General features: G+C 41.7%; 2 protein-coding genes and 4 non-coding genes across 6 annotated transcripts; 1 reads left to right on the plus strand and 5 right to left on the minus strand.

The window, feature by feature from the left end:
• Positions 1-2,787: 2,787 nt before the first annotated feature.
• On the minus strand, positions 2,788-6,380 carry rps11 (ribosomal protein S11). The gene is made up of 5 exons (XM_036552578.1): positions 6,311-6,380; positions 5,467-5,601; positions 4,480-4,555; positions 3,906-4,035; positions 2,788-2,980 (listed from the first exon to the last, which is right to left on the minus strand). The coding sequence occupies exons 1-5, from the start codon at positions 6,323-6,325 to the stop codon at positions 2,857-2,859; spliced, it is 480 nt and encodes a 159-aa protein (XP_036408471.1). The 5' UTR covers positions 6,326-6,380; the 3' UTR covers positions 2,788-2,856.
• On the minus strand, positions 3,366-3,447 carry LOC118795227. Its single transcript, XR_005005794.1, has one exon. It is a non-coding gene; the product is annotated as a small nucleolar RNA SNORD35 (small nucleolar RNA).
• LOC118795231 lies at positions 4,248-4,331 on the minus strand. The gene has a single exon (XR_005005797.1). It is a non-coding gene; the product is annotated as a small nucleolar RNA SNORD35 (small nucleolar RNA).
• On the minus strand, positions 4,873-4,956 carry LOC118795228. Its single transcript, XR_005005795.1, has one exon. It is a non-coding gene; the product is annotated as a small nucleolar RNA SNORD35 (small nucleolar RNA).
• On the minus strand, positions 5,716-5,799 carry LOC118795229. Its single transcript, XR_005005796.1, has one exon. It is a non-coding gene; the product is annotated as a small nucleolar RNA SNORD35 (small nucleolar RNA).
• Positions 6,381-6,716: 336 nt separating the features above from the next.
• On the plus strand, positions 6,717-12,452 carry LOC118794342 (apoptosis regulator BAX-like). The gene is made up of 6 exons (XM_036552577.1): positions 6,717-6,776; positions 8,550-8,598; positions 8,980-9,138; positions 9,461-9,596; positions 10,158-10,262; positions 11,299-12,452. The coding sequence occupies exons 1-6, from the start codon at positions 6,746-6,748 to the stop codon at positions 11,395-11,397; spliced, it is 579 nt and encodes a 192-aa protein (XP_036408470.1). The 5' UTR covers positions 6,717-6,745; the 3' UTR covers positions 11,398-12,452.
• The last annotated feature ends 477 nt before the right edge of the window (positions 12,453-12,929 follow it).

Genomic DNA, 12,929 nt, shown 5'->3' on the forward strand with positions numbered 1-12,929 from the left:
TACAAGACAATTTCACCTTGCCAAGAATGTAAAGAAGCTTGTATTCTAATCTACAATTATTATGTTGAGCATCCAGTTTCTTTTTGCTGGGTTAGAGAAATGTAATAAAACCTTGTCCTCTTTGATATATCATCTTACCTATCCAAAAGACATAACGGTTCACTTCAGTACAAGCGTCAGGGTTAGGGACTGGAAGGAAGCCATGTTTATTGTTAGTGTGAGAAATGAGCTCAAGACCCAGTTAATGAGGACCTGGTCAGGCTCCTGATGCCTTCATGACCTTGCCATTGGCAACTTTTTGAAAACAATATTTGTCAGCAAGACTTAGGCATCTTCTGAGAGATACTAACTGAGGTTCTGCACAGGGCGCTCCAATGCAAGAGGAGAATAGGGTTGCTCTGATAGTCACATTTTTCTTCTCTCTCTTTTTCAGGATCTAAAGACCTGAGGATCATGCTACTAGGAGACAGAGGATCTGGGAAGAGTACTGTTGGAAATGCTATCCTGAAAAAAAAGGTCTTCCCTGTGCCATCTTATCCTGACCCTAAAACACAGACATGCCAAAAGAAAACAAGAAAAATAAAGGGGCTGAATATCACAGTGATGGACACCCCAGGGCTGTCCAACAGTGACCTCTCTGATCAAAGCCACACCCCTGAGATGGTGAGGTGGCTCACTGAATGTGCTCCTGGGCCCCACGCCTTTGTCATAGTGCTAAATGTGGAGAGATACCAGCAGGGGGAGGGACAAGAAGTGTGGAACATTCAGGAGTGGTTTGGGGAAAATGCCTTCAACTTCGCAGTGGTCCTATTCACCCATGGCGACAAGCTTGGAGGCAGTACCATCAAGAAGTTTGTGAAGAAGAATGACCACCTCAAGGAGATTGTTCAGAAGTGTGGGGGCCGCTGTCATGTCCTTAATAGTAAAAGCTGGAGCAAAAATGGTCAGGTCCAAAAGCTGCTGAGGACAATAGAGCTCATGGTTAAACAAAACGGTGGTAGTCACTATACCAATGAGATGCTCCAGGCAGTGGCGACGTCCGTAGATGAAGAGGCGGCCAAAATTACAACAAAAACACGCCTATCATACGCCGACGTGGGGAAACAAGCATTGAACGTTGTGAGAAAGAAACTGTTACATTTGTTTGTAGGTGCAACAACAGGGGCGGTACTGGGGGCAATATTTGGGATTTCAGTAAAAGTGGTAAAGTATTTTCTGGATCGCCTTGGGCCTAGTCTCATAGGCTATGCGGCAGCCTTGGGCCTCCCAACATTGGTGGGGGGAGCTGTGGGTAGTGGGATAATAGGAGGGGCTCTGACGGGTGGAGTTGTAGCGGGATTTTTAATTACAATGAGTATAGGGGGTGCTGTGGTGGGCGGGGCCACGGGAGCTAATGCAGCTATGCAGGCGACCTCTGTGAAAGAGGCAATGCAGTTAGCAGCCAAAGCTGTCATTGACAAGGAGAAAGCTGCACTCAAGAAGTCTTGGAAGAAGGGTGTAGTCCGGCACATACGCGCCTCCCCAGACCCTGAATCATCAGAGCAACAGCCCACTGACCTAGAGCCCATATCGGAAGAGGGAAACAATCAAGAGGGAAACAGCCGTTTTGAAGTGGCCTCATCCTCTTTGCAGCTGAAGCCCAGTACGTTACAGCTCCGTCCCAAACTCGACAAATTCAGGCGATATTCTCTGTGGCTCGACTACAGCTCTACACGGCCAGATTCGGCACACCCTGGCCCCACACAGCCCCCTGATGTCAAAAAACGCCGAGCTACTCTGGTATGACTCGTTATGACCATATCACAGGCTTTGACAGGAAAATGCGAATGAAAATGCAATCCCCACTAACGTGGACATACCAATTTGTAAGTGCGTGCACACTGGCCATTGAGAGAGCTTTGATTAGCTGGAAATTCATTGTTTTCCTGTGAAATTCATTGCCAAGGAATTGCCAGCAGGAAGATTTTGATTAGGTTGGTACTGTAAATGCTTTTGTGAAAACCACTATCAGTGCAGAGTAAAGCATTTTCATTTGGTGAAATGGAGTATATGTGTCTGATTTTCAGCTTTTTCCCATATCAAAAAAAAAAAAAAAAATCAAGGAAACCAAGCAAAGGTCATCAATTCTGCAAAGTTTGTGCACTCATAGTACATAGAAGCAAGTGTGCACCCATAATTCTGTATTGGTATAGTCAGAATAATGCAATGTATAGGTCCAAAACATTTTCCAATGGTTTTCTAATCATTTTAAATTCTTAATTGATGTACACATTGTTAATGAATTGGCAATATACAATTAAATTGTCCTGCATTGCCATGTAAGTTCTGAGTTATTCAAAGGAAGTTCTCTTCTCCAAAACATACTTAACAGTAAAATCAAAAAAGGCTATGACTTCAGGTGTGAAGATAAAACTAATGGTCATACATTATTCGTTTAATTCCACAATACCGTGAAACATTCTGCAGCTGTCCCGTCTAAATGCTTTACCTTCATGTTGCACTTGTAGCTTTCCTCTCTAAGGCATTCAGCAGTTTTTCATTCACCAAGTCCCTAATAGATGCTCTGCATCACTGATATGAGTTCTGCGGTATAACCTATTACCCAGTCACATAACAGGACTTCAAAACTCAAATCAGGACACTCGCCTCAAATCCCCTCAGTCAATGCAGGTCATACACTTTATTCCACTATGTATGAATCTGGTATATAAACACAGGCATGGTGGAATAAAAAAAAAAAAAGAATTCCCCTCAAAAGGCATTGCACAGAGAACATAACACTGAACATGGTACTGAACATTTCTTTTATTCAAAGACCACATAGTTTGCACATGAACCATGAATCATCGCCACCTTCTAGAACTTCTGGAACTGTTTCTTGGCACCAGCTGCCTTGGTGACCTTGAGAACGTTGAACCTCACTGTTTTGCTGAGGGGTCTGCACTCTCCCACGGTCACGATATCTCCTACCTGCACATCCCTGTGGATAGAGAACAATTCAGTCCAAGTTCAACAGCCACTACATCTTCCATTTGAAGATTACATCAAACTAATAGATTCAGAAATTTTTTTTTTTTTAAAAATCAATGTAATTTCATCAATTATGCCCAAAAAAAACAAAGCTGACATTCCACCTTTATTAGCTTTTCAATTTATTGCCTGTATGAGACTGTTCAGCCTGTACTGCTGGACATTTATGAAATCACTCAACACATACAGAAAAACGATGACAATCTTATGGGCTCTTTTAGATGTCATAACGTTGTTTCGTGTGTGTGTGTGTGTGTGTGTGTGGGGGGGGGGGGGGGCTTCTAATGCGGTACAAACTGTAAAATGGGACAAAAGGGACACTTGTAGAAAGGAGCTGAGCTGCATCAGCATTGCCATGAGGCAGTGTCCTCAGAGCCTAAGGCTTGGAAGACCATCGTGAGATAAACATCACCTGCAGCTCAGACTTCATGGCCTACATCTCGTTAGGAAGTGGCTGCTGCATAGGACCACTTTCCAAGTTATGGGCAAAATTTAAGTGAGCGTACACTGAGGAAACAGAGCACTGAGCAACCTAAACTGGGGCAATGTGCACATAATGAACCAACTAGAACAATAGCAACAGCTCTTAGTTCTTAGAAATTGTTTGAAAATGTCAGCAATTATGCAAAAGGTGCCAGCCTCTAGTGCTGGGCAGGTAAGCAAACACACGTGTAAAGCAGGGGTGTGTGTCCACAGTGAACACAAACTAACCAATCACTCCAAACTGGCAGCAACAAGAGCCAGTACAAACACCAAGAAGCAATGCCCGACACAGACTCTGAGGACATCACAAAGCTCAAAGAAATCACATCTGTGCCTAAAGCCAAAAGGAACGTCAGTCAGTTGTACTCAGGCAAGCTGAAAAGACTAGGTACCTGAAGGCAGGTGACAGGTGGACAGACATGTTCTTGTGCCTCTTCTCAAAGCGGTTGTACTTGCGGATGTAGTGCAGGTAGTCCCGTCTAATCACAATGGTCCTCTGCATCTTCATCTTGGTCACCACACCTGAGAGCACAGGTATACATAAACTTATTGCATGGAGAAGTAGGGGTTAATCAGAATATCCTCAAAACTGTTTTGATACAGTGAAGCACTTGATGCATGAATATGGTTCTTGATGCATACCTAGAAGAACCATATTCATGCAGGTGGACAGTACACATCCCATTTCAAAGTTAACCTGCAGCCAGAGGAGGCTAAGGGGGAGCCTTGAGGAGTGAGCTGCATCAGTGTTGCCATAAGGCAGTGTCCTCAGAGCCATGCTGGCTAGGAAGACCATCGTGAGATAGACATCACTTGCAGCACACACACACACACACAGCTTTGGCTTCCTGACAGTGCTGGTGGAGTCTTACTGTGGTGTATGAAAATTCACGATAAGACTGGCTGAGTGTAATTTTAAATGAGCCCACATCATGACACTTTCTGAAGCAGACAGCTGAGACTGACCGGAGAGGATGCGGCCACGGATGGACACATTGCCAGTGAAAGGGCACTTCTTGTCAATGTAGGTGCCTTCGATGGCCTGCGGAGAACATGAAACAAAAAAATTTACACTCTGCCATTAAGACCACCTATAGAAGATATTTACCTGCAATCAATTTTGAAGTTAATATGCATTTAATATAGTGTTAGACTTTTTTGATGCACAGAATATTTGATTATCAGTTAAACTTGTATGTTTCAATTCATTTTTGATACAATACAGCCTGTTGTAGGATTTCAGTGAAGTCTGCCTCATCACCATTACATTCCTAACAAAGCAAAGCTATATAAGCTTTAATTGCCAAAATGAGAGCCTGTGAAAGGAAGCTGCTTATGACCTCAGCACAATCTGTAATCAGAGCTGCATCAGTTTTGCCATGAGGCACTGTCATCAGAGCCATATAGGCTAGGAAGACCATCGTGAGATAAACATCACTTGCAGTTCAGTGTGCTGTTCTTGGCATATCAACACTTCAGTTTGATTCACTCAGGGAATAACCCCTTACTTTAAACATAACTGGATTAGCCATGTTTCCAGATGGCTGGTTTTTTAATGCCTACACCTGTGGCGTTAGAACTTGGTAGAATGAAAAGGGACATGATTTGCGTCAATGTTCTGCGTTAACACCACCAGCCATGTAACTATGGCTGAAAACATGAGCCGTCTGAAAAATGTCCACATTTTTCAATGCAGCCATCAATTACATGGCTTTGTTAGCGATGGCATAATTCATACTTAGATGTCAAGACATAAAAGACATCAACAGACATGCATGTTTAGGGTTAATACCTAAAAGAACTGGAGTTGCCCCCCCAGTGCCCACTGCTCCTAGCTCCTGGTGTGTGTGCTCACTGTGTGTGTAGGATGGGACAAATGTAGAGGACAAATTTCCCCATGGGGGATCAATAAAGTATACGATTATTAAAATGAACCCCTTTGAATAAACTCACCTCTCTGGGGGTCTTGAACCCCAGGCCGACGCTCTTGTGGTAGCGGGGAAGCTTTTCTTTGCCACCGCCCTCACCTAGCAGAACACGCTTCTTGTTCTGGAAGATGGTGGGCTGCTTCTGGTATGCCCTCTCGGTCTGTCAAAACAAATCCAATATGCTATTACAGTACCGCTCTCACCCCACAAAGAGGAGAGAATCTCTATAACCATCGCCACACAGTTGTCCAAGTAAATAAGTTCCTACAAAAAGCGGTCTGCATCAGTGTTGCCCTGAGGCAGTGTCGTCAAAACCACGGAGGCTTGGAAGACCATCGTGAGATAAACATCATCTGCAGCGCAAAATGTGAGTACTAATCAAAATGCATGCGTAGACAACTGAGAAAATACACTTAACACCTTCCTGGTTAGCTTCCATGCTAACTCGCGCACTGGAATTTTTTTATGTTAGACAATTAGCTAACTAGCTTAATTCTCCAAAGAACACATGGGCTAGCAAGTCATATAGCCGTCTGTAGAGTCGTGTTATTTCGTGGATGACACCGTTTCACATTTTCTAGCCCATTCTGAAGAGCAACGTGATCTGACATAAGCCTGGCCTAGTTAACGTTAGCTAGCTAAATACGTTCTCTAGCTAGATCCGCTCCACATTTTTCACTCACTGACACGCCGCTCAGTGGCAACTAGGCTCCAAAGTACTTTTTCAGTACACATGTGACGACAGATTTCACATATACTGGTCGTTTATATACTAAACTTAATTATTTTCAGATCGCAACTCGTCAGCAAAGAACATTTCGCGTGGATTTCAACAAATTTGTGCTACCACGCTACAACGCTTAGGATACCTGTGCGTCCGCCATCTTTGCCTGCCGAGTCGTAAAGAGGCCCTCGCATGCGCGCGCAGGGCCGAAGACGGCACCGGGCGGATATGACGTAAGGCAAAGGCAACGTTGATCATGGAGGGGTGTACCAAAATGGTTCATATTATTTTTCATGTGTAAAAATGAATGGTATGAATGGTATGGACTGGCCACTGGATGGGGGATACCAAATAGGGCGCCACTGGTGGCAAAGTATTTGTAAAGTTTTACTTCAGTTGCGATCACCAGCACAATAGTTTGCATTTATTCTGAATAAAAAAATCAACATGCAGCAAGTGTATTTTCAGGCTGTCGACATTCAGTGAACGTTACGCGTTTCCTGAAACTGCGCCCACCTCCCTTTGGCGTATGTCACATGACTATAGGCGGAAGCACAGAGTTGGAAAAAATCATAATAAGATGGCTGCGTTGTCGGGAGGGGGTGATCCTGGTAAGTATCATATGCAGTAACTGGCCAGCTGAGTATATTGTTCGCCTAATGTAATTGCTACCTAAAAAGGCCTACTGGAATTAGACAAAGCACTGTACCAAGGCGACATCAAGTAATGATGATTTAAAATTATTCGTACCTATATTTTTTCCATGTAATTTCAATCCATGTATTTAGCTAGCTAACGTTAGCTATTGTAACGTTAGATAGTTGCTAGCTAGCTGACGTTACTGACATCACATCTGAAACATGCCCACACATATTTTGCTAGTAAGTCACTTATTGAGCTGGCTAGCTGTAACGATGTAGTTAGCTAGCTAGCAATATGGAAAACAGGCTATTCTGTGACAGTTTCACTGTGAAGCTAGGTATTTATGCTAGCTTTTCTGTAACGTTAACTAGATTGTCTTATTTTCAGTCAATTTACAGTAATGGACCGATGACCCTAACAATATGAGTGAAAAGAACATTGCAACGTCGGTTGAGGGGCGGCTAACGTACATTAAACGTTACTGTTTTTAAACCGAAGATTCGAAACCAAGACATCCTTGTCACAACACCCAGAATCAGAAGATTGCAAATTAATTATCGGACTAGCTGATATTCATTTATTATTCAGCTGTTGAAATACGTGGATTTAGCACATATCTAAAACGTGTGTCTTTTAATATAATCTGACTTTTGTCATTCATCATGTAATGTTACAGCCAGCTGTGTAATAAAAAAAGAAATTTTGAAAGTATGTTGAGCTGTGGGAAATCAGGGGTCGCTCGTAGTTTGGGGAAAATCTACCTAACTATAATCACCTTAATGTAGTGAGACCTAGTCAACAACTGATTTATTGACCACACTGAAGTATTTCCCTTGTGATTGAGTTGGAGAAGTAAAAGTAGTTAGCTAGCGAACTAATGTTAGATCATTTACATGCATTTCCTTGGGAAATGAATCGGTAAGAAAAAGAGTGGTGCAGTTCACATCATATGAAGAAATGCAAGTACAGAGTTGCTTGTCCGCTAAAACCGTATTCATTTAGCTTAAGTTGGTATAATGATTGTTTTCTCGCTGCTAAAAGCAATGTTAAGCACAAAAACTACCTTGATAAAGGTGTCACAAAGACTCTGAAAATGAGCTGTGTCAGATTTGAGACAGGAAGGGCAGTCCTGAAGGAAAGGTATTTTTAACTGTTAGTTGATTGGCCCTCGTTATCAGAGACAATGTCAAAGAAGGCAATCATTTTTTGTAATCTAAAAAATGGCACAGAGGCTGTGACGCAAATGGGATAGGTGGTCTTAAAAAGAACTGAACCTTAACTCGGTAAATGTTTATGAAATTCGGCCTTACTCGGTTTGGGGGAAGTCGCATTCTTTCTCATGAAGGCAGACGGACCTACCTAGAAACCATTTGCATAGTTTTCATTATTATAAGAATTGAACACTTACGGCAGTCATGTTATAAGATGACAGATGGGTTTTAAATGCATTTTATTAGTAAACCTTACTCTTATTTGAACCTACAAGGTATTTTTTACTGAATAAAACATAAATGTAACTGAGTGTACCTTTTTTTTAGTAAGCCTTTGCTTGTCATTCTTTCACACTCAGTGGTTAGAAGGAAACTGAAACCAAAAGTAAGGTTGTGCTGAAACGCAGTCTGTATAGCAATGTAATGTTTAATTATTCACTCGATATTTCACTTTCAGTTATTGACATGCCACACAAGTTCACTTACCTGAAAACAATGGCTCGTATTCTGTATGTGGTTCTGTGTTCCCAGGTAAAGGGAAAGACCAGATATTAGAAGTGGGAACTGCCTTACTTAAAGAGTGAGTACATTTCTTATTGTCCTCAAACTAGTTTACCCACATGCTCTCAAATCTTATCTACAGTGTGCATTTACAGTGCATTCAACCTCAGTTTTTGGCAGCACTCATGTAGTATCATTGTATTGTAGTATACTTGGCTTTTGTCAGAGTGCACAAGTTAACTTGTGGTAGGTCTTGAATAGTGTTATGCTCACACTCGCTGGTCTGGGAGTGTTGTTAGCCTGGTCTGCCACTGTTGCTCATTCAGCCTGAATGGATACACTTATGTTCTATTGTGGTGGAAGTCGCTCTGCATGAGAGTGTCTGCTAAATGCATGTAATGTACTGTAGTCTCTGTGCTGCCACGGCATAGGAACTCTATTAACTCTCATGCTGTGTCAGTTTCATCTTTGAACGTGTGCGTCGTTATGGGGATGAAAGTACCATTGTGACCCGTACCCAGCTGGGAGGAACTGAGCTGTGTGATCCCAACCACAAGAAGCTGGCACAGTGTCTGCAGCAGATTGGGGACGAGCTCGATGGCAATGTGCAATTACAGCGGTGAGGACCCTGTAGAGAGAGAAGGTTTTCTGTCTGCATTCAGTGGGCAGTTCGTATTTAAATCTGCCAGGAGCCACAGCAAATAAGTTGTAGCCTGTTTTGCGTTTTCATAGTGATGCATTCACAACTGATCTTTTCAGCATGACAGAAGTTCTGACATATGATATAGTGTGTTGATTATAGTTAACATAGTAATGTTAAAAAGTAGCTCTAAATTCACCATGTGGTTTAAACAGCACAATATAATAGGTATTGCAGTGCACAGAATGGCAGTGTTTTTGAGTATTAGAGAGTGCCTTTCTCCTCTTTCTTTGTCCATTAGCATGATAAATGATAGTGCCCTCCAGCCTAGTAAAGAAGTATTTGGCAAGGTGGCCTATGAGATCTTCTCTGATGGAAGGTTCAACTGGGGCAGGGTGGTGGCACTCTTCTACTTTGCCTGTCGGCTGGTCATCAAGGTGAGTCTTCCTCCTCTCCTGCACGTCTGGTGTTTGTTCTGATTTCATCCCTCCTTTCTTCTGACTTGAGCTGATGTTTTTTTTTCCCATTACTCCTAATATTATCCTTGTAACTGCTGATGCAGCGGTGCAGGCTCAGCTGTGCCTTTTTGCTGCGTATGTAGGACAGCTTAGTGTTTTCCTGACTTGCCTTCAATGGTATATCCCTGTCTTATATTTTTTTCTCTGGCACTTCTGGTCAACGTAAAGCGTCTAAAGTGAAAAGCTGCACCTTTTAAGTTTTCTTCTGTGTAGTGTTGAACATTGTAAAACTTAAAATGTACATTCACTGAAGGAGTGCATTACACCATCTTGCGTTTCTGTGTCAATTCGGTGCTTTTAGTCAAAAAGAGTGAAAGGTAACATGCACCGGTTAAATCCAGCCTCACTAATGTGCAGATGTTGGAACTATTGAATATTATGACCATAAGCTCCATTGAGCTGGTATGAATGCAGAGACCTGGAGCGCAGACAACCTACTGACCTGTTTATTGTTTTCTCAACCCCGTCTCTTTCTCCCAGGCCCTAGTGACTAATGTCCCAGATATAATCCGCACCATCATCAGCTGGACGGTGGACTACCTTCGAGATCATGTGATAAACTGGATCAGGGAACAGGGTGGCTGGGTAAGCCTCTGCTCAAATCACATTATTTGCAGCTGAATCATATAAAAAACTAGAAATGTTGTACTGTTGTCATCATACAAAGACCTTTTTAGCATTTATGTAGTATTGTAACATAGTAGTAATACAGTAACAATTACAATAACACACAACAACAACATGCAGCATTACAGTAACTGACTATAACACCTATTGTAACAGGGTCCTGTGAATGAGCACAAGCCTTTATACCTTTTTGTACCAAGGTAATATGAATTACTAGCTAGCTGCTATCTAGAAAATCAGCTAAGCGTATTTGTAGTATTGTAGTGTAGTCTTCCTTGATAGGTGTACCTACTAGTATGAGAAAATAGCTAGACTAATGACAATTGTTCACACAAACAGCTAGCTAGTTCAAATTTTGCTGTAGCAAAGTACATTAGCATATAGCTTGCATGTTTGTCTGTGCTTTTAAATAAATAAATGTACATAGGTGTGGTACAAGTTGTTGAAGTATTGTCAATATGATGGTTGTCATTACATAGATTGAAGCAGCCTTAGTTGGACTGTAGCTACACTTTTCTAAATGCATAGCTACCTAATTAATTGAGGGAAGGTTACAAACGGCACTTTTAAAAATAAAGGTATGCATGGATATTATTTTAAAAGCCACAAATGTGAACAAAGATTTAAAAATGTTTTTAAAAATGTATTAATCAAAAAGTAGTTTATGGTAAAAACTCATACAAAGCAATAAAGGTACATATGGAGCTATAACCTGATCAAGTATGGAGTGTGTAGTCTCTACTGTATAAGGAGTCATATTTTTGTTTAAAGTCTTAACCATAATTCTATGTAATGCTGACAGGGAACAGTAATCATGTATGCTCCATTTCTTTTTGCATGCAAAGGAATTGTAATTCTGGCAGCTGTGCATATGTATGTTTTTTCAGGTTTAACCATTTGTTTCTCATTCAACAGCTGGTGTAGGGGACAGCTTTTTCTGGTAGTTCTTGCCTGTTTGATCTTATAGTGAAAATGCCCTTATACTCTCATGCAGGATGGTATCAGATCGTACTTTGGCACCCCCACCTGGCAGACAGTGGGAGTGTTTCTGGCCGGAGTTCTCACCACAGCCCTAGTCATCCGCAAGATGTGAACGGAGAGAGCGCGTGAGAGGAGAGGGGAATCGGTGTGCTGAGAGAGAAAGGGAGAGAGAGAGAGAGAGAAGGAGAGATGGTGGGAGGTCTGGTGTCTGAATCGCACTATCCCGTTCTCCTAAGAGAAGTGAAGTAATTACTCCTTGTTTTGGCCCTCCTACTGGGGGCATTCGGCTGACCGGCTTCCATTGCACTGAAGGAGAGCAAGGAACTTATTGAAGCTAAGGTTCTTGCCATGTGTTCCTGACTACATGTGACCACTTCTTTATCCACACTGGTAGTGAGAAGGAGATGGAGAAAAAGACAGAGGATGTGTTATTTTGTCTGACAGAGAGGAGAGCAGATTAGATGGGCCTAATTTTTTTGCTTCTCACATCCAGGAGTAAGTTCATTTGACTGTGATTGTTTCACTGATAGCTCAGCCAGTGGAATGAATTGGAAAATGTGTTTCTGAGCTGTGAAGGGAGAGGTAATTCATCTTATTGTATCGTCAGAGTGCCAAAGGGGAGAGGCAGAATGCTCGCAACAGCCTTGTCCATTTCTGTCCACACCTCATACCCGGCCTTCCTTCTCAAACTGGACCTCTCCTTTTTCCATACCCTCTCTCTCTGGTCTTCTGTATGCCATAAGAATGCACTTTGTACCACTCACACACAACCACAGCCCTTTTCCTAGTGCGTCTCTCACAGATCTTTGCTGTTCTGTGTATTGAAGGTACTTGTAAAATCAACACTGTAGATGGACTCAAGGCTGTTCAGAGCAGTGCGTATGTTGCTGTACGACACTCTCAGTGGTGTTAGTTTACCTCTCTTTGGATAGTGTTCAAAGTACTGTACTGAACTCCAGTTATTTAATTTTAAGTGACTATTGTATAATGCTTAAGGAATTTCTGATTTAGAATTTGCTGGGTGTTTTTAAAGGTTTTTTCCAAAAATGACAAGGAAACTTTCGCTTAAGTTGTCAGTGCCTTGAGAGGTTTTTTACAAGACTGGTATTTCTTATTTTTCTTCATACTTTTATAATTTTGTATGACTCTTTACAGTTTTTTTTCCAATTGCCCCTGCTCACATCTTAACTTGAGGTGAAACCATTTTGCTTTGTTTTATATGTTGTAATATGACAATAAATTGTTTTTATGGATTTCAAATGGGCTGTTTGGAATATGTGTTACTTGAACACCAGGTATGAGTGACATGCTCAAATGTGAATCTCGCAACAGCATGATGGGCAGCATCTAAGGCAAATGATAGAACATTATGAATTTAATTTCACACCAAAATGATATTTTTGTGCTCACCAATCACAATCTACCTTTCTGGGTCATAGATACATTTTAGATACATTGATACATTTTGGACCTCTAGATCACAACTGGTATGTGTGCATTAAAATTGTACTGTACCTACAAGAACACACCTAAAAATAGCAGTTTGTACTGAGATATGTTTGTGCCAAAACTACTGTAGGCTAATTTTCTTAGTAGCAGTCAATTAACTACTACAATTTCAAGTACAATTCAATATCTAACTTT

This window comes from Megalops cyprinoides, chromosome 19 (assembly GCF_013368585.1).
Source record: "Megalops cyprinoides isolate fMegCyp1 chromosome 19, fMegCyp1.pri, whole genome shotgun sequence".
Taxonomy (NCBI): Eukaryota; Metazoa; Chordata; class Actinopteri; order Elopiformes; family Megalopidae; genus Megalops; species Megalops cyprinoides.

Coding starts and splice junctions, on each gene's coding strand:
- rps11 (XM_036552578.1), bottom strand. Junction 4,036..4,479: donor CCGTGGCCGCATCCTCTCCG/GTCAGTCTCAGC, acceptor CTGTGCTCTCAG/GTGTGGTGACCAAGATGAAG. Junction 2,981..3,905: donor CACCTGTCACCTGCCTTCAG/GTACCTAGTCTT, acceptor CTCTATCCACAG/GGATGTGCAGGTAGGAGATA.
- LOC118794342 (XM_036552577.1), top strand. CDS start 6,746: ATGGCTGCGTTGTCGGGAGGGGGTGATCCTG. Junction 9,139..9,460: donor GGCAATGTGCAATTACAGCG/GTGAGGACCCTG, acceptor TTTGTCCATTAG/CATGATAAATGATAGTGCCC. Junction 9,597..10,157: donor CCTGTCGGCTGGTCATCAAG/GTGAGTCTTCCT, acceptor TCTTTCTCCCAG/GCCCTAGTGACTAATGTCCC.